This window comes from Perna viridis, chromosome 9, assembly GCF_037379345.1.
Source record: "Perna viridis isolate PV_CMFRI_1.1 ecotype Kerala chromosome 9, ASM3737934v1, whole genome shotgun sequence".
Classification (NCBI taxonomy): Eukaryota; Metazoa; Mollusca; class Bivalvia; order Mytilida; family Mytilidae; genus Perna; species Perna viridis.
In genome coordinates, this window is record NC_142453.1 from 14,650,104 (window position 1) to 14,676,362 (window position 26,259).

Consider the following 26,259-nt stretch of genomic DNA (forward strand, 5'->3'; position numbering starts at 1 on the left):
TAAATTGTACTGAAAGTTTATTTTATTTTATAAATTAGTTGTATAACATGAATAGTTGTCACTTAACTACGTGCATATACGTGATTTTCAAATGTTGTGACATATGCATTGAAAATTGTTTATTTTGCAAGATTAATCATGATTGAAACAAATAGCATATTGACTTGAATATTGTTTTTTTTCATTTTAACAGGAGATACTGATTACCCTTTGTCATGTTCTCTATATATCAAATCAATGTTCAGGATTTTGTTTGAGTGTTTTTAACACTTTAATTTAAGTGATCAGAAGGTATGTTTTTCTCATTTTGTTGCCTATTTTGTATTTTGGATAATTTTGGGCTACAACGATATAAACAAGAATGAAAATTTCTGGACCTACACCACCCTTGTTGATGGAAACATCTTATCATTATATGCATTATTGTCGGAGTTAGAATATACACAAGTATGTACCACTGATCACTTTGGTGCTTAAAGGTGGTCAAGTTCAATGTAAAAATTATTCTTAAATACTTTTGACTTTTTAAAATTGTCGACAATAGAAAGTGTCCATCTTTGAAAAGTATATGAAAAATGCACAAATTCTGAAAATGTACACACAAGACATACCGTCCATAACATATTGACGAAAATTTGCTATTAAAATTAAAACATTCTGAAAATGCAGGAAAACGAGCATTCTGAGAGTATTGCAAAACAATACACAGTCCCCTTCCGGCTATTTATATCACTGACCCAAATACTACCTTTGATCATCACGTATAATGACAACCTGAGGAAATGGCCTTTATTTTGAACAGAGAAGGGATATGGACAAAGACAAGAAAGATGTTCAAATCCATTTTACAGATGCAGATTTTTAAAGTTTTATGCATGAACAATTGGACAGATTAGGTTTCAAATAACAGTTCAGTGATTTGTCAAAAAAACAACTCAATATCTGAAGTGCTTAGAAAAAAACGTGTACATTAGCAAAGCTAAACAAAATGTTAACTGGATCTGTAACTCACCAAGGTAGATTTACATACAAAAAATCAGCTCAATATCTGCAAACATTTAGAAAAAAAGTGCGGAAAACTTAAATTAAGTTTTGTAAATTCAAAGGCCACAACTAATCAGCGAAGCAGAACAAGACCAAAACTTGATCTAAACTCATCAGGGTAGACTCACACACCAAAAATCAGCTCAATGTCTGCAAGCGTTTAGAAAAAAGTGCAGAAAACTTAAATTTTGGTAAATTTTTCAAGTAAAAGGGCCATAACTCAGACAAAAATCAGCAGAATGAAACATAAACTTGATCTGTAACTCATCAGGGTTGACTCACATACCAAAAATAAGCTCAATATCTGCGAGCTTTAAGAAAAAAAGTGCAGAAAAATTCATTTTTTTTCTGTACTGAGATAGAAAGACAGACTGATGAACGAATGTAATGCAAATTTAATGTCCCCTTCAGCTAAAGCCTGTAGGGAACTAAAAAAAATTGTCAAAGTGTCCATAAAATGGGTTGCACATCTTTCTTTAAAAATTTTTGACAAACGAAATGGGTCTTCAATTCAAATACTTATACTCTGCAGAGTTTGAATAATATTACATAGGTATGTACCCCAGATTGTTAGAGATTGACAATAAAATAAAAGTACTCATGGATTCGAAAGGCTACTAGACCTACTGTCAACTAGATAATGCAAGTTGAAACCATCACTAAACATGATAAAGAATTAGTTTTCTAGTGATTTTGTCAAAACAAGCCTTTTCTCATTTCGGCTATGATGTCAACGAATGCAACTTTCCACGTAAAATAATGATTTTGAACGAGCACATACATTGTTATCATATTTGTTTTGAGTTTACTATATGAAAACAGGGGGCATTTGAAGACCCTTACCCCCTAACCTTTCATTTCTTTTTTGGAGAACTGCAATGGGACAATCACAACCTTGGTGAGTTTAATTAAAACAATAGATATCAATAATTATTTTTGTTTACTATATGGCTACAGAGAGCACAGTTATATTGTATTATTACCAATGTTTTCTTAGAGTTATGAACCTTGTGTCTTAATCTCTTCAAATTCATATATTTTACTTCAGCCAAGTGCTAACATACACAAATATCTTGCTCAATGTATCAATTAACAACATGAATTAGTTCAATCCACAATTACACATTGCTGAAATTCGGTCAAAAACATAATTATACCAACACCTATAAAAGGTTTTATTTTTTTAGTTTAACAATGTTACCATACAGGTGTACGGTGAAAGAGAACAAAATTGTAGATAAAAGAGGATTACAAATTAATTCCAGAATCATATCAACAATATCCTAAGAGAACATACATGTAGCTGCCTGATATTGATTGTTTCTACAATATAATGAATTTAACAAATCAGTAGTATTCTATTTGTACAATGTACATGCATATTAAGTCATGGTAAGGAAATTTGAGGAATTAAAGTATATTAACAAATTTACTACATGTGTTCTAATAAAATTGATAGGTACAAAAAATACACTATAAGAAAAGACTACATAGAACAATATGATACTGCAAAAAGGACCAACACTTACAGTCTATGTAAGTTATAAATCTTAACCAAAATCAAACAACACCGAATGGTACATGTCACTTAACTTACTGATATTTGCTACCTACAATGAGGTGATAAAATGTATCAACAACTACATGTATTATGATATATTTCACAAAATTATTTTTTAAGCAATTTACAAAGCTTGAAGAAATAACTTTGATCATACAAAATCTATAAAACCATATACATGATCTACTCAAGAATTGTAGTATTGTTATAAATAACCTTGTAATGAATACCGCAATGCTCAATGCAAACAACAAAAATACTTGTTATAATCCCAATAAAAAGCTAAAATAAAATGAATGTACATTTTTACATATAAAAGTAGATATGACTAAAACCATTGCTTTAATATCACATAACAAAGTTTTAGAAATCATAAGTAATTATATTTTCTATATATTAATGTAGTTGTTCAAAGATTGATAAGGGAGTCAATTGAATCTAAATTAAAAAAAAAACAGTCCTCATTATTTAAGGTTTGAACTATACTTTTGTAGGGGTATAAATCTTACTTTGGCAGATTTAAAAAAGAAAAGTAAAATACATGAAGTCATTCCTCATAAAAAAATGTTTCTAAAAAAATTAACATCTTCTAAAAATAACATTACATGAAAGTATGTGTCTCCCATAATTAAAATTTTAAAAAAATATCATTATTGATGAAAAAAATAAATGGTAAAGCTGACATGCACCACAAGAATTCTCAAATTCATTTATTAGTAACTCTCAAGTTCTATATTCAATATTAATGAAAATATGTACATGTTTTATGTAAAATGACCCCCAAAAAATTGCTAATTGAAAATAAATGTTTTTGAAATGACAAACCCTGAACTGAAATGTGCATGATTTCTTTGAAAAAGCTACCAGTTCAATTAATACAGCTGAGGAACACATTATGGCTTGAGTGAGGTATAAACAACATTAACCCTTTAAAAGTTAGGGGTAAAAATTATACAACTAGCCAATGTTAATAATTATATAAAAATTGTTCTCTAAAGATCATGTAAACCAATGACATAATTCTGGATATTAGATAAAAAACAGTCTACTGAAAATAAAGCCTTCAACAGATTTGACATTACTCGGTACAGTATTTTGTAAAAATTGTTCAAACGATTCACAAAACTGAAGAAAATTGTAGTGACATTTACTCTGATTTTGAGCGAGTGTAGTAACTTGAGGTAAAGACCTCTGCTTTAGCCTTCTCTCTCTTCACAATAATTCCAAGACAGACAGCTGGAAGGATAAGTGGGATGAAGAGCAACATCATCCAGTACATCTGTGACACCGAGAAGGCTTTATCAACAAAGCATGACATCAGAATGCAAACCAATGACACACCACCAGCCTAAAAAATAAAATAAACATGAAGTTGCACACACTGTCTAACCCCCACTTATACAGGAAGTTTACACAACTAAAAATCATTGAGATGGAATTCATCTCTGTGGGCCCTGCCATGGCAATTAAGCCATTTATATAAAATGGATTTGGGAGAGGTTACCAACTCAAAATTTTCTGTTTTTAATGTGGCAATTCATATTCAGTAGAAATATTTACCAGTTGAGAAAGAATTATGGAAGCAAATATCTTCCAGGCAGGAGTTTGTAACAGAAAAAAGGGACTTTGACCTTGAGGTCAAAGTTCAAGGTCATAGGCTACTATCCATGTTATGTGACACATCGTCTTTAAGAGATCTATCATCATGCCAAATATCAAAAGCCCACAATGAAAGACAAAAAAGTTGCAACTGGGACAAGAGTTTGTCACAAAATAAAAGGAATTTGACCTTGACGTCAAAGTTCAAGGTCATAGGCAACTATGCATAGTATGTGACACATCATTAGGTTATCTACCCACATGCAAAATATCAAAAGCCTACATCGAAAAACACAAAATTACAGCCCAGACACGAATTTGTAATGAACAGACAGACAGAGAATGGTAACTATAGAGCAACTGCCACTTTTCATGACGGGCCCTAAAAAAAAACAACCAAAAAGTCACCTTTTTTTTTTTTAAATGTATGCCCCATCTATATAAAGCCACATACCAAAATTGAAATTAATCTATTCATTGGGAGCAAAGATGACTGGGACGAGATAGTCAGAAATCATAGACAGACACAGAAGGTGTTCAAATAATATCACCCAATCTTTGAATTACAAGACATACTCTTTGAGTAGAGGTATAAAAATATGTATACACTTAGGTATAAGTCGACCCTCTTGTAAGTACGACCACACTCTTCAGCCCAAAATTTCTGGAACCAAGCCTTGACCTTCTTATAAGTCGGACTGATTTCTGACAGCTGCATCACTAACATTCCTTACCCCTAGTAAGGAATTACCTGTTTGTTTTGATAACTTCATTAAGTATTGAAATAAATAATTCTGAGTCAGAGTTGTTTTTATAGTAGCAAGTAATAAAATTCTTGACAAATTATGTGGATTGCTTTTCCATATTTTTTCTGAGATGACGTAGTACACATATCATAAGTTATACAACAGACTGTTGGATTTTTGTTATGATCACTTCCTGTGTTTCTTAAGAGTCATTTTTTTATCTATCAATTGCTTTGTTTAATGAAAATGATGATTAAGATGTTGAATGACAAAGTATTTCTGAGACTTAGTTATGATAAGTACTGTTTTCCACTTTAAAAAATCAGAATCTGTAATAAATCAATAATACCAGTTCAATTTATCAATTTAATTTTCCCAGATTTTTTCAAAATTCTGTTGACTTTGCTGCAAAAATCAAAATGTGTAACACACTACAGTTTGCTTTTAGTCACATTTCAAAAAAAAAACTGTGCATATCTACACAAAACTCTGCTGTGGTTTGTTATTTATAAAGCCTCCATATAGCAGACTGGTAAGGTAATTACTTCAACCATGTACCTTATGGAGTGTTACATTAAAATAACATTCAGTTATTTTTTAGAAACTTATTGGTATAAAGATGCCCTAACATACTTCATGTACATTATTGGTGTTCATATTAAAAAAAAATTAATTAAAAAAAATATATATATACCATATTTTCTGGACTATAAGTCAAAATTTTTTTTTTCAGCAAAGTATCAGCCTCGACTTATCGACCACTTCAACGTATATAAGTATTTTTCAAGAAAAAATGCTCATCTACAATGCATTTCTTGTTTAGTTCACTTTTGACTGCTTTACTTCAAAATTTTGGGAAAAATGCAATCAACGATAGCCGTCACTCTAACAGTCAAACTGGCCATTGAATCGAATATTATTGATTATTGCTGTTATCCTTTATGAATGAATATGACGATGTTAATAAAAACTTTGAAACTTGAAACCGTTAAAATATATAAACAAACTTTAGAAGATACATTAACAAAACTCTTTTTTATCTAGAAAGACAATATCGAGGGTTCTGGAGTTATCGGTCCTTTAATATGCAAATTTATACCCATTTATGGTTTGTCGTAACACATTCCCACATGGCTCAAATTATAATTAATTAAAGTACCTAAATGGCTAATTGCAACCAAATTTGTAGGTAACAATTATTTTTTATTGTATTTCGTAATACAAGGTAATATTGTTTATTAATTACCACTCGTAATTATGACCAATTCATCAAACAAATTTCAAGCTAATTTCACACATGGGTGCCCACACTTGACATGTTTATGATTTTGTACACCTGATGATCTAAGGCTTCAGAGTCATTGACACTCCATTCAATAAAAATAATTGAACTCGCTGACGAAGTACACTTTAACAAAGAGTAATCAAGTGAACCAAGGTTATAGCGGTAATCAAAAGAATGTAATCAAGGGACAAAGACCAGACATGGAAAACAGACATACACAACAAATAACATAAAGTAACTAAAATCATACATACAAAGTAACAAAAGCAAATGAGCAACTCAGACTCCACTAAAAACTGGGAGGATGGACCAGATGCACCGGCAGGGTAAGCGTCCTCTGCTTTACTAGAAACAACCGCCGAGATGCTCATAAAAAGTCAAGTCCGGGGTAGACAAACGAGGAAAGGAAAACTATGACCCGTTGAATAAATCAGTTTTCAGGGTGCAGATCCACGAGTTCATGATGACAACCATAAAACTTCTGTAGTGATGACTTCAATCTTGTAGCAATATAACCCTGTTCCAGAAGCATATTTGTTAGAGTTCTAGCGCGATACAAAAAGTCTGCGTAGTTTTTGCAAGCTCTGGCATAATGTACAAGTTGTGATATGAACAATCCATACGCAGGTGCTGAAGGGATGTTGCCACAGATGAAAGGAAAGTTGACAATTCTGAATGAAAAGTCATCACGTTTGTCATAAAGTTTGGTCAATAGTTTTCCTTTACCATCGATTTCTAAGTGTAGGTCAAGATATGAGGCTGACTTCACAGTGTCTGTAGTATCCTTTATCTCAAGTTCTTTGGGGTAGATGCGATGTATCAAATCCCCAAAATTAGGATGGTTAAAAGATAATACGTCATCCATATAGCGAAAACTGAGATTAAAGGATCTAGCTAAAAGATATTCTTTCTATCAGATCAGATCAGCTATAAAGTCAGCCTCATAAGAGAGAAGGAATAGGTCAGCAAGTAAAGGAACACAATTTGTTCCCATTGGAATGCCGACCATTTGTTGATCAACACGTCCACCACACTGGACAAATATGTTGTCGATTAAAAATTCCAGCATTTTGTAAACATCTTCCTCTGTATATTTGGAAGATGATTTGGAATTATTTCTGACAAAGTATGAGGAATCTCTACCAAGAGCTATACATTTGTATCTAGGTGTACCATCTTCTTTGGAAAAACAACGATGTATAATGTTTTTAATGATGAGGTGGGGTCAGAAACAGGAGTGTCAAGACTTGTTTTGTAAAGGGAGTGTAGTAGAGTGAGAGGTATAGAATAAAGTTTAGTTCTAATGTGATGAAGTCCAAGGGGATTTCTGTATGAAAGGAAGGAGACCATCTATGGAGACATCATGTAACTTAGGTGACGTATAGTGGCGATGGCCATGACTCCTTTCCTGTCTTGGATTTTTGTCAAATAAATTCATCACATTTATGCAATTGTTATATTGGCTTGAAAGGTTTCCTATACTTTTGATGTTGTCACTGCATCCGTAAGGTATTGCAGTACCTAGTCTGGGTATCCAGTACTCCTCTCTTTCCCTACAATAGTTTTTACCTAGAAAGGGACTGTTCGTAGGACGGTAAAATTTTTTTCTAAAATATGAACTTTCATAGAGAGGATTGAATGATCTTGTTGATTAAAGTGTTGATAAACTGTCGGGAATTTGGTGGTGTTAATTCCCGAACGATGACCGCACATACTATCTCGAGGTTCTGCAAAAGCCTTTTTATTATTGAAAATTTTGGATGCAATGGGTGAAGTATAGGAAAATGAAATAATTGGTATGGATTTGTCTTTGAAATATGGGGGAATTTTGTTGGTAACATTTTTGTGATGGAAATCACAAATATTAATTTAATTCAGAAATAATATACATAGTAACATTGCTGCAATAATATGCTATTGAAAACAAACCACTCAACTCGGATCTCCAATGACACCTACTAAATAAATGCACACGTTCAACCCTTGACTTATCTATGGTTTTTTTGCAGATTTTGGTCAAAATTAGGCAATTCAACTTATACTTCACATTGACTTATATTCCAGAAAATACGGAAGTATGTATAGTAATGTAAGAATCTGTACAGACATTCAAAGTGTGAATATTCACATTGTACCATCTAACCTAGTGGTGTGCAAGAAGGTACTGCACATTTGTACACAGAAATCATTTCCAGAGTATGTGGGTGTGAATTATGCATCAATATATGAGAAATGGCCATGAAAAGATTTTCAAAAGAGAAGAAAAAAGAGATCGCGCAATGTAAGCAAACAAACTTGAAATCAAATGTTACTGAAAGAAAGCTTATCTAATCATCAAATATGTCTTTAAGAATAGAATTTTAAATAATATTTTCTTCAAATGTTTTAATGTCATAATAACATGTTTCAGACAAAGGTTGTACAATATATATTTCTTATAAAACACAGAGATTAAAATGAGACAATTAAAAACCAAAAAGTAAGTAAGTCCTTTTCTGTAAAACTGTCCTTATTTAATGCTTTTGCAGCTGAAAACAAGTATTTTGAAACTTATTTAATATTGCTAACAATACAATAAAAACAAAAAGGAAAAAAGAAAAAAAAACAAAATTTGAGTTTCCTGACTTTTGATTCTGTTTTATAAGCCATTCCATACGTCCTGTGGGAATTTCATCATGTTTCCAAATTAAAAATTATCCACTTTTTCAGCTACTGATCTTTACATGATGTGTTTTGTGTGAATATAAAATTCTTTCCTTCACATTTTTGTTGGAGATACTGCATCAAGGTAAATAAACTGACTGATCAAGTGCAAAATATTGATCTTTTGTCTTACAAAATTCTACTGCAATCTATGTCTAAAGAAACTTTTTTCACACATTCTGACCTTCAAAATTGCACTGCATACAATACATAAATGCCTACAATACACACCAAAATACAGAATTTCTTAAATATATGTGCTTTCTTGTATTGCAGATGAAATGGCATGAGAATTGTTTTCATATGTTAGTGAGATTTAATTATTTACAGAATATAGCACGAAAATCAAATCGGCTCCCTTACAAATGTATTTGAAGCTTGTGTCAAAATATCAAGTAGCTGTGAAGTAGTAGCAGAGAAAATACTGCCAGGTGCTTTAGGTGAGAAAAATATTTGAATCTTCATACTTTGATAATAGTCAGGAATTACTAGAAGAAGAAAACTAATAACTTGGATAAACAGGCCATACTTACAGCAACATGTGAAGCAAAGAGAGACTTTCTATCTTCATCTCTCAGGAAGCAAGGTGCAAACCAGACTGGGAAAAACATGGCAAGGTCTGATGCAGAGGCTAAACGTATCAAGTGTTGGTTCAGAAATCCATTCTTCAAGCCCTGAAAGGGAAAATGATGGCTAAAAATATACTGTTTTACTTTGCAAAGATGGACCCGTGCAGGTACAGGTGTCAAAAGAATAGGCCTGCAGCAGTGCTAAGCTTGTCATAAAAGGCGACTAAATAGTGCTCCGAACCTTAGCAGGAGGCTAGGGCGTTCTGCCCACAGAACAACTGGGTTGTGTGCCCCAGGTGGTGGAATGGGGTACCCCTGGTGTGTTACATGCTATAATACGGAAAACCAAACCTCAAACCATAGTGGTGCACTGTGTTGGGAAAGATGCCATGTTCCTCGCACGTTAAAAAACCCTACTGTGGTATTCTCCTGGAGTAGGAACCATAGGGCTCTGCCACAGGAGGCTAAATTGCCCGACCCTACCTACCTCTCCCTATTTCCAGTGGCGATCAAAATTTGTCGACCCCATTATCCTTGTGTCCCATCCCATTTTTCATTTCATCATTTCATGTTCATTTTATCATCCACTTCATGTTCATCGCCTGAATATAGTTGAAATATTGCTGCTCGGGTGTTAAACCCCAACAAACAAACAAACACTTTGCAAAGATGTTATAATTAGTATAATATGTACCTGATCTCACTGTCAATGCAGTATGTTAAATGAAGAAATTACTGTACTGTTTTACTTTATAGTAATAATGTTACTGTTATACAAATGTTTTTGATGTTGCCCGAATATTATTATTAAAATGTACATGTCAATGACAATAATTTAACTATATTGATGTATGTTTTATCAAGTACATCATATACATTTAACTCAAAACATTATATATATTAGACCTGTTTAACACTGGAAAACAAACCAGACAATAAAGTAGTTAAAAAAGTTACAGTAATAGTAAATCCAGTACATACATGTATCATATATTTTATATATAATTATGAATTACTGTGAGATTTTTTTTTCTTTTTTGAACAGACAATTTCTTAAACAGAAGTTGTAAAATATCATAAATGAAACTAAAACAAACCAAAAATGATAAAGAAACTCCAGGGAAAGCCAAAGTGTGTAACTCCACGACGAAAATCAGAAGGCAGTATAGTCGACAGATCATACTTAGACCTCCTTTACGATCTCCACGTCCTATGGATGGGTGCAGGCGGTACATCTGACAAATGTTGTGCAGGAGTAAACCAACAAAGAAAGGAATCACAAACCACTGATGCTAAAAATAAGTAAAATAAAATGTCAAATTTAATTAGTTCAAAGAAAAACCAGCTGGTGCAATTTCTCAAGAAACAGTTATTTTTTTAAGCTCACTTGCCAAAACAGATCTATAACACACAAAGTAAAATATGAATCAATGTAGGTTTAAAATATTTAAATATAAACCATCACAACAGCAACAAATACTGAGCTATATCAAAAAAGGGTTCCACTTCAATACCATGTGTTACAATGTATATTTTTGGGGTGTCCTGAATAACCATTTTTTTTAATCTATGTTGTTAAAAATAATACATTTTGTTAATGAACGTGTGTTTTAGTTAAAAGGGGGAACATACCCCATGTGCGAAGGTCTTGGGCTTGTAAACTTGCCCATATACCATTACCATAAGTATGACAGCTGTGCCCTGAAGTAAAAAAAAAAACAATATATTACTTAACCATTTGTAACAATTCATATATTTCAAAAATTCCATTTTAGAATCTAAATTAATGATAAACAAGAGGCTCCCAGGAGCCTGAATATGAAACTTTGTTCTGATCAGTACTGTTTTCAACTTTATAGAATTAGGATCTGTAATAAATCAATAATACCAGATGAATACATTTGTTTCAATGACACATCTAAAATCCAAACCAATATTGTGATTGAAAGTAAACAAATAATGAAAACAAGAGGCTCACAGAAGCCTTAATCGCTCACCTCGTTAAATTTTGCCTTTCAACGGCATTAAAGACAAGATGTTCAACAATTTTGACTCAAGAAGAATTTGGTAGGACTTATCATAGGATCATTTCTGCAACTGACAGTTAATTTCTATCTATCAAAGATTTCAAGATGTTGGCTGAAAACTGGGGGAAAAAAAATCATTTTTCACCTTTCAAGAGCAATGACTCTTCCAAAGAGTCATCTGACAACTTTGATCCCTAGAGACTTTTGTATACCATATAATAAGGATCATTTCAGCAATTGAAAGAATTTGGCTAAATCTAATGGTTTGGGAGATATAATATGCAAAATACTCTTGTCTGACCCCTATTTTTGTTCTATATGTTCTATTTTTAGTACCAGCAGTCATTTTTTTGACGGATAAAAAATTCCCACGTCAGTTTTATGCAGAATACCCCAAGGAACATTTATACCAAGTTAGGTTCCAATGGTCATGTAGTGTCAGATTTTTATAACATTAAAAATAACAAAAAAACGTCAAAAAAGGACAATTACTCCAATATGGCTTAACAGATTAAAATGAAAATTTGACCACAGATAGATCTTATCATGCTGAACACTGAGCACCGTCAGATTTTGGTTAAACTATATGGTTTTGGAGATATATTAAAAAAACTACTCTCTGACCCCTAGAGATAAAAAATCCCCACATCTGATCTATGCAGAACCCCAAGGAACTTTCATACAAGGTTTGGTTCCAATTGGGCAGGTAGTGTCAGAGGAGAAGAGTTTTGAAAAATTGCTAACAACGACGGATGCCAAGTGATGGCAATAACTCACATGGCCTTCAGCCAGGTCAGCTGAAAATGCATGTAAATGTGTAGAGCAATTGAATATATACACATGTATGTAATGCTTGTACTTTTGGGTAAATCATGATATTACAGTACTTACAGTGATTCTACCCAAGAGAATGGAACCTTTCACTGTTTGGTCACGGCTATCTTTGGTCAACCACATGTACAGACACATCATCAGCTGGCTAACTCCAAAACATCTCATCCATAGAACCATAGTGCTATTTGTCTTTCCTGATGCCTTCAAAAGAAAGTGTTATAAAAATACATATGTAATTGTGTAATAAAAGACAAATGAGACAATACTGTAATATTATGACTTAACACACATGTACAAGTGTATATGTATAGTGTACCTCCCCCTCCTCAGAGGACCAAATTTCATATATTGTTAAAACAGTGAAAATAATATATGTTCACAAGTTACATTACACAGATCAGATAAATCAACTTTTTTCTGCGAAGAAACAAATAAATGGATATTATATCACCTTTTAACATGTAATGAGTTTATATCACTCCAATGATTTTACCGTTGACTAAACAATTATGAAAGTAGAATGCAGTTACTAAAACACATAGCCAGGGATTTCACTAGCAAGCACTATTTGCTCCATTAGTATGTTTCAAGATTGAAGCTCAATCAAACCTTTTTTTGTACATGTACATTGTGTATGTAGTGGAGTTCATATTTCATCTTTAAAAGTATTCATTATATTTCATTGTCATTTGTTATAGACCTCAGTAAATCCACTAGTTTTGTAAGATTGAACTATATGTGTTTCTCTTGATTAAAGATTTTTATCTATCGTCTTTAAGTGATAATTTTAGTATTCTTATGGTATAAATTTCATATTAATCATATTAATATACATTGATATGTATTTAATTTAAGCTTTTCTTTTACCTTACTTTTTATTTATTAATTTAAATATTTTTCGTAACTCAATAAGGCTCCTTTACTATCACCAATTTCGATGTTTTCAGTCAATTCAAATTTTATTTAAATTTCTTTACATTTTAAGTTAACCTAATGTTCATCGACATGTTGGTAATATTATATTATATTCATTTTAATATTTTTACTTATTTATTTTTGGAATCCAGTATAGATTTTGTACACTGTGGCTTTTCATTTGACCATTTTTGTTGTTTATCCGGTTAATATTTTTTATCTATGCAAATGTGTTCAAAATTTGATAATACTATTCATTTTTATATATTGATATACATGTATTTAACATGTAAAGGGCCTAAAGTAATTGTATAATTAGATAATGTTCTACACAACTGTAATGTAATTATTACAATGTATAATAACAATTAATACATGAACATGTATTTCATTCTAAGTGTTCTCAGAACACTTGCTTCGTTCACCAGGTCACTTCCTGTTCCCAACCCCTGTGCACTGAAATTATCACTCATTTACACAAAAATATAAAGAACCTGGGCAAAATCACTGAGACAATCATCACAAACAGTCTAATGTTACATGTACATGTAATTAAACTTAGTTCACAAAAACATATCCTACTAGCAGTGATGAGAAATCATTTTCATTTAAAGTGTTTTTGGCACCCAAAAATATTTCAAATGTCAATGACTAAAAAAAGTACATTTGGCTTCAATCATGGTTTGGTGCTTAAAAGTGTAGAGAAAACCTTGTTAGTCACAAACTGTTGAGGTGTTGATGCAGAAAATGTGTCAATCTAAAAACATCCTGTTCAGAGGCTGAAACTCCCAACAAAAATTGAAGTCAGTTATGAAGAAGATAGAAAATCGTATGATGTCATCAACTACATTCCCAATGTATATGATTTCACACCTGTCAATTTGGTATGACCATACAAATACATCATGTATGGTACATTGTACATTTGTCATAAATGAATGCTACATGTAGGTAGCAAGTTGATCTGTTCCCAGATTTTTCTGTCCACTCTAATAATTACCACATTTTGGTGTGTATAATGCGCATACTTTGACATAAAAATACAAAATGTAATTTCCAGAGCATGGGGTGCACATAAGATTTGGCCAAGAAATGAAAGTTTTTTATAAGAGAAAAGAGATTGTGTAATGTAAACAAACCAGAAGTGAAATAGTACTGAAAGAAAGTTTATATACAATCATCAAATACATCTTTAAGTATTGAATTTTAAACGATATTGTCTTCAAATCAAGTTTAAAAGTCGTATCATGTTTCAGTCGTAGGTTGTACAATATTTCTTTCTTATAAAACATGGTTAGAGATAAAAACAAACCAACTAAAAACCAAAAAATAACAAAGTCCTTTTTGGTCAAGCCCTCCTTAGTGCATACTTTTGCAGATGAAAATGATTATTTTGAAACCATGTTGATTGTTTCTAACAATTTTCTTTTCATTTTGGTTTATAAGCTACAGTGTATTTCATACAACCGGTGTCAATTTTATCATGCTTCAAAATTAAAATGATCCAATTTACACATGTACATGTATGTAGCTACCTTTCTTCACAGGATGTTTAAGTGTGAATAGAAGTTTCTTTCCTTCATATTTATGTAGGAAACACTTTATCAAGCTAAATGAATTGACCGAACAAGTGCAAAAAATCGATCTTTTGATATCCTCCAAAGCTGTCATCCACCGCACCTGACTAAAAGTATACCATTTAGTCAAACTCTTAGGCTAATGCGCATTTGTTCCAACAAAATACCTTTAAAGAAGGCACTAGGATCAACTGAAAAAATTTAAGAAGAAGGGGGTACATATTATGTTTATGATAAGAATTGCTTTCATTCATATTGTAAAATCAAAGAAAAGGATAAGATAATGTATTTTCAATATTTGTGTTTCATTATTGATTGTATGAATTCATAATGATTAAGGACCGATCGACATGAAATCGTACTCTATAAGCCTTTCACAATTCTCCATGCTCCATCAGCCATCTCCCTTTTTTAGTTTATCCTGCTATAGTCCAAATTTCCTGACCCTGCAACCCTCCTCTTTTTCATTTGGATATTGATTTGTCAGGTTGGGGTCAGAATGATGTGCCATACAAAAATTGGAGATTCAGCAGTACCGCGGAGTATCACCCTTCAGACGCTTCTAACGACTTTCAGGTTGAAATCGTGTAGGTGATGCATACCTAGTTTGATTCGAAATTCATTTTTCTTTATGCTGATGTTAGTTTTATCTGCTTTTTGTCATCATATCTCGGTAAAAAGAAGATTGAAAGCCTTAACCCAGGGTCAGCAGCCATTTACTTTCGATTTCCAAATTTGTGTGACACAAGCGAAATTTGGTCGTATTGCAAATGAGATTCTGTCATGCACAGATGGTCATGTGAGATCAACAAACACTGCCTACTTTGAAAACACACGGTTGGATCCAATTTACAATAGCTTGGTGGTCCTGCCACAACACTTTCAGTTGAAATGTGAATTTTTTAGATGTGTAAAATATTACATGTGGCACCCCATCCTTAGAATGCCCTAATTTAATGGTTTTAAACTCAATAATAAACTCAATTTTTTGAGCAGGTTATTACTATTTATTGAAAATGCATAGGTAGGATGGTTGGGGAGGGGAGTGGCATAGGGCGATCATATACATTTTCTGCTGGATTTTAAATTGCTTCAAGTTTTTTTTATAGCAGTCTATAAAAAAAATGCATGTTTTGCACTTATTTTCAATCTTCTATTGCTTAGATTCTTAATTTATTGAAGTTTAACATAATGTTTTTTCAATACGTGATTGTCATAATTGCAACTTTAACTAACAGTGGTACTTGTGATGTACTCGATGTCTGTATACCTGTTTCTTTGGTTTTTTTTTCAAATCTATTTTTTTCCAGATTCTTAAATTTGATCTAAGTTAAAGATTAATATTATTTTCAGGAAAAATCCAGCCATATCTCTTGGCATTTTATAAAAAAAACTATCAGTAACGCTATATGTACCATCTCATATGAATGTATGGTTGATTCTTACAACTGAATACCAGTGTGGCTCTGTTGACTACATGTAAATCCTAATAAGTTACTATAGATGAGGACATCAATTCCGAATTATACTCTTCGGTCACAATAAAAGATATCAACATGTATTCACAGGTCTGAGGTCAAATTACATGTATCTCAAATATTATACGACCTCAAAAAATTGTTCCCTCATGTATTGGTTTCGATTTGTTGTGGTCATCTGGAGACACTTGGTTGCTGTGAAAATTTGAGTATTAGTTGGTTTATCTTTATAAATTTTAAAACAAGGTTGCAAACTACAACAGTATTATGGTATAGATTTTGGGGGTTAGAATTAGGAGCATAATTGGGTCTTAAAACAAGAAATTCATTGAATTCAACAATGCAACTCTAATAAAAGTATAGCAATGTTTCACAATATTCTATACATCAATAAACAGACTTGGATTGATTTTTTGGGTTGTGACTTAAGCCAAGTACAAATAAGGGGCCAGAAACAAGTATTTTTCCCCTTATTTCTTGAGGGTAGCTTGTTTATTTCTGGTTTGATTCTGAAAAATTTTTGTAGATGTCACATCAAAATCCTTCCCTGCATTTTTCAATTAGATTTCAAATATAGTATACAGTTTTCAAATTATAAAGGAAGCCATGCCCTAACAAGTTTTTTTTATAACATTCCTTATGAAAGTCCATGCCTACATGTTCCAATCAGATTCAGATATTTCTTATGGTTTTCAAGTTAATAGGTGCAATTTTGAAACTATTTTCTAATAAATGCCATATGATATTCAAGCCTTAATACAAGAGCTTTAAGAAGTATGCTTACCAAATTAACTTATTTTTTGAGATAATGATATACAAAGTGATCCATGAATGCACTCTAAAGCAGACCTTCATACTTATATTGAATTTCAAAATATTGTGCAATATTATGTCCAAATGATTTGTTGTGTCCATAATGAACTGTAGGTCTCTATGTTAAGTGTGTCAATAACTAATATTGTGTCCACACTTGCAGACTTTAATTGTTTATGGTCGTATCAAGCTGCATTTGGCAAAGCATTTTATTTTAAGTTGGGCACATTCTTGTATTGTAGGGTTTTGCATTTTCTTTCAATTTGTATAATTGCTGAGGAGTTTTTTTCACTTTTAAATCTTTTTTACGTTATGGCAAAAGTTATAATATTCACATTAGTTAATTAAAAGTTTATTTGGAATTTACTTGAGTAACTACATGTTTAGACAAAATGTTGCACTTGTCTCTATTGCTATGTGCATGCATCATAAATAAAACATGTTTATACACTAGTAAATTCAGTTATAGAATCATTACTATTCTACTTTTCAATGGAGCAGTTAAAAATTCTTTTCAGGAATTTGGAACATTTTTAAAAGATCCCTCTCTGCTTGCTAATAAAATGGTTGATACTTCAGAGATTGAACAAAGACAGATTAATAAAACACAAGACATGATCCATTTTACACAGCATTTTTTTTTGGCATCAATGCCAAAAACATCATTCTATTAAAAAAACATTGTGATTTTAGGATTTGAGAGCCAGCACAAATATTAGCTGCTTCAATTTGCAGACATGCAAATGTACATGTACATGTACATTCGTATATATAACCTTTAATTGTTTGGAAAAACCGACACATCAGATGCCTCACTTAGCTCTAATACAACAGATATGTCCTTTTTTATGTCTTTGGTTGAAGTTGCAGATAGAGTGAGGATTGTGCAATCTATTATACTTTGAATAATTCCAACTTTTCTATAGTCTTCTCTAAAATCTAATCACTGGTAAAATTAAATATTATTTTTATCTGTAATGTAAAAACTTAAATTTTCATCTAAATTTAATGTGTACTAATTAAATTTAAATTAAAATCTAAATTTAATGTGTACCAACTCGAACAGTAACCCTTACAAAAAAATCAAGATTATTTTTAACTAAATGACAAATACATATACCATCCAATTCATTATGGGTTATGCCTTCATAAATTTCATATGAAGAAATCTTGTGGCATCTTGATAAAATAATACGTCAGTGGGGGTATATTAAATAGGCTGGCGTGCTGGGTACTAGGATTGCGCTAATGGAATAAAAAATATAAAGACCTCAGCCACCATTTTGATGGTGTCGCTTTTTTGGGAAAAAAAATGCATGTCGCATAATTTGGTTCAATCTTCGGTAATAAAATTGCGGGAACTGAATTACAAAGAGAAGGGGACAAGGATATGATTAATGAAAAATTAAGTGGAACTTACTAAAACTTCTCTTAAAAGTCACATTGAAATATGTGTTCATCAAATTTACGACAATCTCTTTCGTTTTCCACCTCGATTCCAAATCAGTCCAGTGTCCCAATTCAGAATTATCAACTCCACGTTGTTCAAGTACACACGCTTGTTTAGACACATGAAGTAGGCGGTGTTTATTGATCTCACGTGACCATCTGTGCATGACGGAATCTCATTTGCATACAACCAATTCTCGCTTGCGTAACGCAAAGTTGGAAATCAAAAGTAAATGGCTGCTGACCCTGGGTTAAGGCTTTCAAACTTCTTGTTGTCAAAAATTTGATGACAAAAAGCTGATAAAACTTACATCAGCATAGAGAAAAATTAATCCCAAATCAAACTAGGTATTCATCACTTGAACGATTTCAACCTGAAAGTCGTTAGATGCGTGTGTAGGGCAGTAATGCGCAGAACCGCTGAATCTCCAACTTTTTGTATGGCATATCGTTCTGATCCAAACCCGACAAATCAATATCCAAATAAGAAAGAGGAGGGTTGCAGGATCAGAGGAAATTTGGACTAATCCTGCTATAATACTTAGTCCGATTTAATTTGACTTTACGTCCAAATCTTCAATTTCAAATGCAATAAGCACTTTTATATTGCATTTAAATGATATAATGATAAATTACATTGTACATATTTTATGGAGTGCTAACCTGGTAACCTAACACATGGTCGGGAAAGAAAAACGTTCCCAAAGCAAACCATGTTGTAAATATGAGATCGGATATTTTCTCTTTAGTTCCTGCCGCTAGTCCAGTCAACAAAGCGACTCCTCTAAGGGCATCGAAGAAGCAAGAAGCTGCCATTACTCGAAAACTTCCTCTTGAAAACTGACAAATGTTCTTTGTTTTGATTTCAGCGTTACCGGAAGTAATTTTAAAACAGGCGCTTGCTAACACGACACCTATACTCGGCGTCACATAAATAACATACTGTTAAAATTTGAATAAAAATATTTTCTACGACTTTATTGACACCTACCGTCGTTTAAATTGTCTGAAATGACTTGCTCATTCGTTTAGCCAAACGGCTTCTCCCTGAATAAGTCGCTTTTAGCTTAAATCATGCGTAACAAATCCTTACGGGAAAATCCCATACTAATATCCGCCATGTTGGTTTCTACGGGACGATTTGTTTACAAACGAAGTTCGTAAGTTCCCGTCGAACTCCGGTGACAATCGTCTGCTTGATTAACTTCTCGGTATTGTACGTTGTTCGCGTAAAATAAATCCGAGATATCCGAAATAACGCCGAAATACATTCTGGGTTCTTCGGTTTTTGGACAAACCATTTAAACGTAAACAACATCTCCTAGCAACCCGATCACTGTAAACATGGCCGACTTTTTACAATGTAAATATTGGCACCTAGAATTAAAATCTGACCGGAATTTAACGATTCAATGTTTAGGGAGAAGCCGTTTGGCTAAACGAATGAGCAAGTCATTTAAGACAATTTAAACGACGGTAGGTCTCAATAAAGTCGTAGAAAATATTTTTATTCAAATTTTAACAGTATGTTATTTATGTGACGCCGAGTATAGTGAATGTTGCCTTCGGTCTGGGTCCGGGTGGGTAGAATGAACGACCAAAGAAGATAAAAAAAGTCAAAACCTAAAATTAGGTATAAACATACACTGTTTTTTGGTGTAAATTATCAATAATATGATACATTTATGTTGTTTCCATAACATATATTTCGGGTTTTGGGTTTCTATGGTTGAAAACATCATATCGCGAAATGAAGACCAAAATGGTAGAAACGAAGACCAAAGAAGAACAAACCTAAATTTTGCCATAAATATATATATATATCAGAATAATGTGATACATTACAGCTGCTTCCATAACATTTATTTCGGGTTTTGGGTTTCTATAGCTGAAAACATATCCCGAAATGAAGACCAAATATCAAAATTACAATAAAAATACTGATTTTTAACTTTTTATAGTTGGTTATTATCATTTCAGTGTGCATGTAAATACTTTCTAAGACATATACTTCGGTTTTTGTGGGCGAAATTTAAGTATCGCAGCATGGAGACAGAAAATGGTAGAAATGAAATTCATCGTATTATTCTTTTTTTTTCTGTGGTAAAAGTATTGAATTAACATAGAAATATGAAAACAAAATGGGTAGAAACAGAGACCTATAATTTTATTATAGGTCTATGGTAGAAACGGGGATAAGAGAAAACTTAAAGGCCTATTTGAAAAAAAAAAAACAACATGTTAAGGTGTTTTAAAAAATATCATTTATGTTGTCAAATTAAAAGTATGATTTTAATATGTGTTTAATAGTGTTGTATGGTATTTTTAGACATAAGAAATTCTTGTTCATATGTTCATGTGCATTTTATTTCTTAGGAAAAAAACGGAATTTTCTAAACTGTCAGAAGACCTAAGTGGTGGAAATTCAATGTATTAAGATACAAGTCTTATAAAAAATATTCCTCCAAAATATCTTGATTTATTTCTAATATGATTAAGACCAAACCAAATTATACCTCTGTTTCCTGTTCCATGTGAGAAAAAAAAAATGGGTTGTTAGCTAGGTCGGTATATTTTTATTCTATTTACTTATTTTTACAGAAAACAACTTATTAACCTCAAGACTTTGTGGAAGCCGAAAATTGACTACCATCGGTAAAATGTCGGGTGATGCCCCGTGCAGGTACGGGTGTTAAAAGAATAGGCCCAGAGTGACACGTTCGGCAATTAACATCCTGTGTCACTTGTTAATTAGGAGATGCGTGTATTACTAAATGTTAACTGTAATAGGTTTAGATTACAATATACTTTTTTTCCTTTTTTTTTTTTTTGTGTATGTTAAAAATATCAAAGTACTCATGTACTGAATCAATTTATATCGATCGTTTGAATTTTTACTCCTCAAATAATTTTTACATTGCAAAAAATAGGATAATCTGGGTACCAAATTTTTGTAAATGGTTAATATTGAACTTATTATTTTTATTTTAAATTATTTTTAAATTCACCATTCAGGTTACGAAAGGCAATTAAAACACACACACACACCAAAATTCAAGATATATCGTAGCAGTGCGACAGTTTTCGCAAGATTCAGGTTCGATGTTGGTTTACATAAAGCCCCGCCTAGATGAATGAACACAAAACTCTACGACATAATTGAACAAACTCCTAGTTGGCCTTTCCCAGTTTCTTAATTTTCAGGTCGAAAATCTATTATCGACCCTCACGTCGAAACTGTCTGTCAAATCATTCAAACCTAAGCCACAAACATTTAAATATATCATATCCTTAGATACATTCCTTTCTCAACTAGCTATATTTCGCAGTTGCTACGTTTTATACCTCAAGTGCTACAAGTAATCGCATAGACGTGTACACTTATGTGTCATGTAATAGCGCTTCTAGTCTCAGGGCACCTAGTTCCCGAGACAAATGCACACTAGCAAAAACGCCAAAGTCGTTATAATAAAGATGTAATTTCAACAATTATGTCTGGTGCAGGAAACTTTAAACGCCTACAGCACCTACAGGTCTTTTATGACAAAATAGCCAAAAGAATGATTATTACAAAAAAAGCAATATCACCTGACCACATACAGAGAAATGCATTATCGAAATTCCTATGATATTGTATTAGCTAAGTCTAACTTTCATTTGTCGTCTCCGGGCTTCTGATGTCACGAGGCGGTAACTATAAGAAAATACACGATACAGTGATGTCGGGATGGTTTCGGGGGTTATGCTACATTGCAATACCCTTTTGTTGAAAATTTGGCAAAAAATGAGCGGCAAATAATAGTCTGGAACACCTTTCTTTACGGAAGTTTCTTGATCGGAACCACTGCCCACTTTTGTGTAAATATTGAATCCGCTTGAATGAAATATCTTCCAGTTGGTACTAAGCATTCCTATTTACATTATATTTCTATGATTGATGACTATTTTTTATCTCGCAGTGTTTTCATTTCTAGCTAAACATCGAATGGATTATTATGAGTCTAAAAATGTATAGGCAACTTGAATATATCGACCGTGAACGATAGGTTTATTCGAGTAAACAGCTACCGATTAGAGGTTAGAGGTCAATAACATTTTTAGCTGGATGGTTACCGTTGTTAATACAAACCAAATTAATCAGCATATTTAGTTCGCAGTAATATTTGTTTATTGGTGTATATAACATAGATTGATATATTGGAAATACCTATATATAAAGGAGGCCTAAATATCGAATGTAGAAAAAAAAGTCACAGAAAAATAGTCACGGATAAAAACTCACAGGAAAAAAAGTCACAGGAAAAAAGTCACAATATATATTTTGTTAGGAATAATGGTCACATATATAGGGAAAAGAATTATAAATTTAATTTTATTTTTTAATATCTTTATCATACATGTATTTAGGATTAATTTGTTATATAGATATATAAAATGTTATTTTACGGATAATTATTTTTTTTGGTAAATATAATTTAAATGCCTTAATATATATTTTGTTTATACTGCAGTTAATTCTTCCTGGAAAGAGACCCAGTTGTTTACTTAGTACATGTATTTAATTTATAAATGATTCAGAAACCCTAATGATTGAAATTGAAAGGGGTGGTTTATAAAAAGAAGCCACCTGCTTTCTATTGTCATAAATGTCTATACACAGACATACTTTATTAATTGTAGGGTCATATTTAATAGTTAAGAATACAATTGTGAAAGAAATTGTTGAACATCAACATATGGTGAAACCATACCTGGTAAATCCGATGCCAGAGCAAAATGTATGGTTTCTTTCACTTTTCCTATAAAAAGAAAAGTTAACTTTCACTATCAATAAACCAAAATGGAAATTATACCAAGCAACAGAGGTGGTTCCAAACTATGTTACCAGGGGTACATGTATACCAAACATGCTACCAGAAAGACCAGTCAGTGGTGGAAGTGTGTTAAGCGGTCCAGTACAGGATGCAGAGGAAGCCTTAGTACTAAACTGCAGAATGAAAATCCAGTTCCAGGGAAGCCACACAATCACGCTCCCAGTGATACAAGTATCAAGTACACAAAAGCCAGAAATGCCATGAAAGACCTAGCAACCAACACCAGAGACAAACCCAGCCAGATCTTTGCCCAGGTTGTGTCCCAGTGTGATGACAATGTTCAAGCCTTGCTGCCTCGTGAAAAAAAACTGCAAACGCACAATTCGCTACCAGCGTCCTACTCCTCCAGTTCCAGCCACTCATGCAGATGTCAGATTGCCTGAAGAGTACACAACAACTACCAACATCCAACAGTTCCTGCAATATGACAACGGCCAGAATGCAGAAAACAGAATGTTAGTCTTCTACTCATCAGTTTGGAAAGATGCTCAGACCTTCTTCATGGACGGTACCATCAAGCAGTCCGTCTGGTCATAAGACGCAGCCCACCTATGTTTCCACCTGTCATTTGGAATGTACATGACGCCACAGTCAACGGTGATGCCAGAACCAACAACGTGTGCGAGGGCTGGAACAACAAGTTCTTCAACCTGGTAGGACATGCCCATCCGTCCATTTGGCGTGTCATTGAGTGGTGTCAAAAAGAAGAAGCAACTGTACGTACTATCATCCAGCAAGATGCCATTGGTAATCCACCAGTCAAGCGCACTCAGCAGAGACATGTTCAGCTCCAGCAGCGTTTGCAGAATATATGCAGAGACCTCACTACTGGCCAGAAGACCATTGCCGAGTTCTTGCGTGGAACATCAGACTCAATCACCAACATTAGTGCTCAAGAGACAATTGACATTAAGAACATTTAAATGCAAATATTCAATGTTTGTAATTTCAACATGATATCATTGTGATTTAATATATTTCTTATGTTATTTGTTATTTGACTTGCATTTATGTCATTAATTAAATGTAAATGCTAAATCATTGTTGTTTTTTTCTTAATTACTTGAAAATTAGAAAGAGTTGGATGGGTGAATATCAATGATGTCAAATTTTGGTTCTCATTTATAACGGTCTCTAGAAGTCCCTTATATTTAGAAGGAGTTGTGATTGAATACATAGCAATGAGACAATCGAATTTGATTTTCAATCAAGTCCTGAAACAAACAAAACAAAAACAAAAACAAAAAATAAAACAAACAAACAAACAAACAAAGAAAAAAATCACAAAACTTTAAAAACAAAACAAACATACATACAAAGAAAAAAGTCACAAAACTTTAAAAACAAAACAAAAAACAACAAAAAACAAAAAACAAAAAACAAAAACAAAACCAAAAACAAACAAACCATATATATTGTGACTTTTTATCCTGTGACTTTTTTCCGTTTACCTAAATATCTACATTTGACCATTAATGGATGTGTGTCAATTGGACTATCTTCCTGCGGTAGTGTAAGATAATTGCAGATGCTAACAGGCTTTACAAATCTAAAGGCTCTGGCGACTGCTATATCAATTTGATCTTCGATATAAATTGATAAAAAACACGCACAAAAAAAAAAAAAAAAAAAAACTGTCACGCGATCCTACATGTGTCAATGTCGTAATCAAATTAATATGTATATTTATATATCGAGTCTATAAAACTGCAAGCATGCCAGTGGATTGAGATTGTAGGGGATTACAACAATTCACGAAACTTAACATTAATGTTTTTTTTTTACTTTTTTAAAACTAGATTTCTTTTGTCAAATACATGTCAGTTGTTTGTTCTGCAGCTTTTTGTCAGCACACCACAACAGTGGTCATGACTCTTGATATTTATTTGCTACATGAACCAGGCGACTAGCTGAGGCCAAATTGAAGTGTGGGCAAAATTACGGCACGGGTCTGGGGCCCCTTAAGGCCCCCAGCAGGTCCAGGGGGCGAAGCCCCCCTCCGAAGCTCCGCGGAGATAGCGTTTTAGAGCATCATTTATGCCTCTCCTGGATGTATTTTTCTCAAAAAAAATATTGGCAAAATTAAGTGCAGGCAAAAGCTTTTTTGCCTAACGGCAGCTACGCGCCTGTGAACTGCTATTCAATCATTCATATGAGCTGGAATATGAAAAAATCAACATACATGGGAGAAAACATGGGTCCATAGAAATACCCAAGAATACCCCAGAATATTACAGAGTAATCATGATAATTATAGAAAACATACGTTTTCTATTGAGACGTGATATGTTTTAATGGAAATTAAATATATATATTTAAAACAGATCAGTTACGACAGACGGATTGTCAATGCGACAGACGAATTAAATGCACACAGCACTTGTTCGTTCATATTAACGGATCCACGGCTGTATTCTCACTATTTTCAGGTTATAATGCATTTGCATAATATTAGTTATTTCAAACGTTGTACTTATATTATGTACATGTATTCTTCTTTTAATATGTGAGAACAAAGTGTAACCAGTCTTGTGATCAGTCAACCGTGAAGACTTATCTCATCTTAGTATATTCAAATGAGATTAACAAGGCAAGTGATTGTTTATGCAAATGATATGAAAACTGAATAAAACATTATCTTTCATTAGATAAAACATATAAAACGCATTCTATCACATCTTTTCTTTTGTATAGGGTAAATCAGATGTACCAACTTTGTCTACGTAGTGTGTATAGACTTGGCTGTGATCGACCCACAAGCATTTTATAAAATATTTTTATCCGC

The 26,259-nt window shown here is 32.8% G+C and overlaps 1 protein-coding gene and 1 long non-coding RNA gene across 4 annotated transcripts; one reads left to right on the forward strand and one right to left on the reverse strand.

Annotated features, from left to right (window-relative positions):
• On the reverse strand, positions 1-19,826 carry LOC148606897 (uncharacterized). 3 transcript variants are annotated; one of them, XM_088544526.1, is made up of 6 exons: positions 19,592-19,826; positions 12,426-12,569; positions 11,140-11,208; positions 10,605-10,799; positions 9,472-9,612; positions 1-3,953 (listed from the first exon to the last, which is right to left on the reverse strand). In XM_088544526.1, exons 2-6 carry the CDS (start codon positions 12,543-12,545, stop codon positions 3,753-3,755), a joined length of 726 nt encoding a protein of 241 aa, XP_088400652.1. In that variant the 5' UTR covers positions 12,546-12,569; positions 19,592-19,826; the 3' UTR covers positions 1-3,752. The 3 variants fall into 3 exon arrangements, with proteins under 3 accessions (XP_088400652.1, XP_088400650.1, XP_088400651.1); XM_088544524.1 differs by having other exon boundaries at positions 19,264-19,824; XM_088544525.1 differs by lacking the exons at positions 1-3,953; positions 19,592-19,826 and adding exons at positions 8,669-9,156; positions 19,264-19,513.
• A 263-nt stretch (positions 19,827-20,089) lies between these two features.
• Positions 20,090-26,259, forward strand: LOC148606898 (uncharacterized). Its single transcript, XR_015915041.1, has 3 exons — positions 20,090-20,233; positions 21,202-21,283; positions 26,169-26,259. It is a non-coding gene; the product is annotated as an uncharacterized LOC148606898 (long non-coding RNA).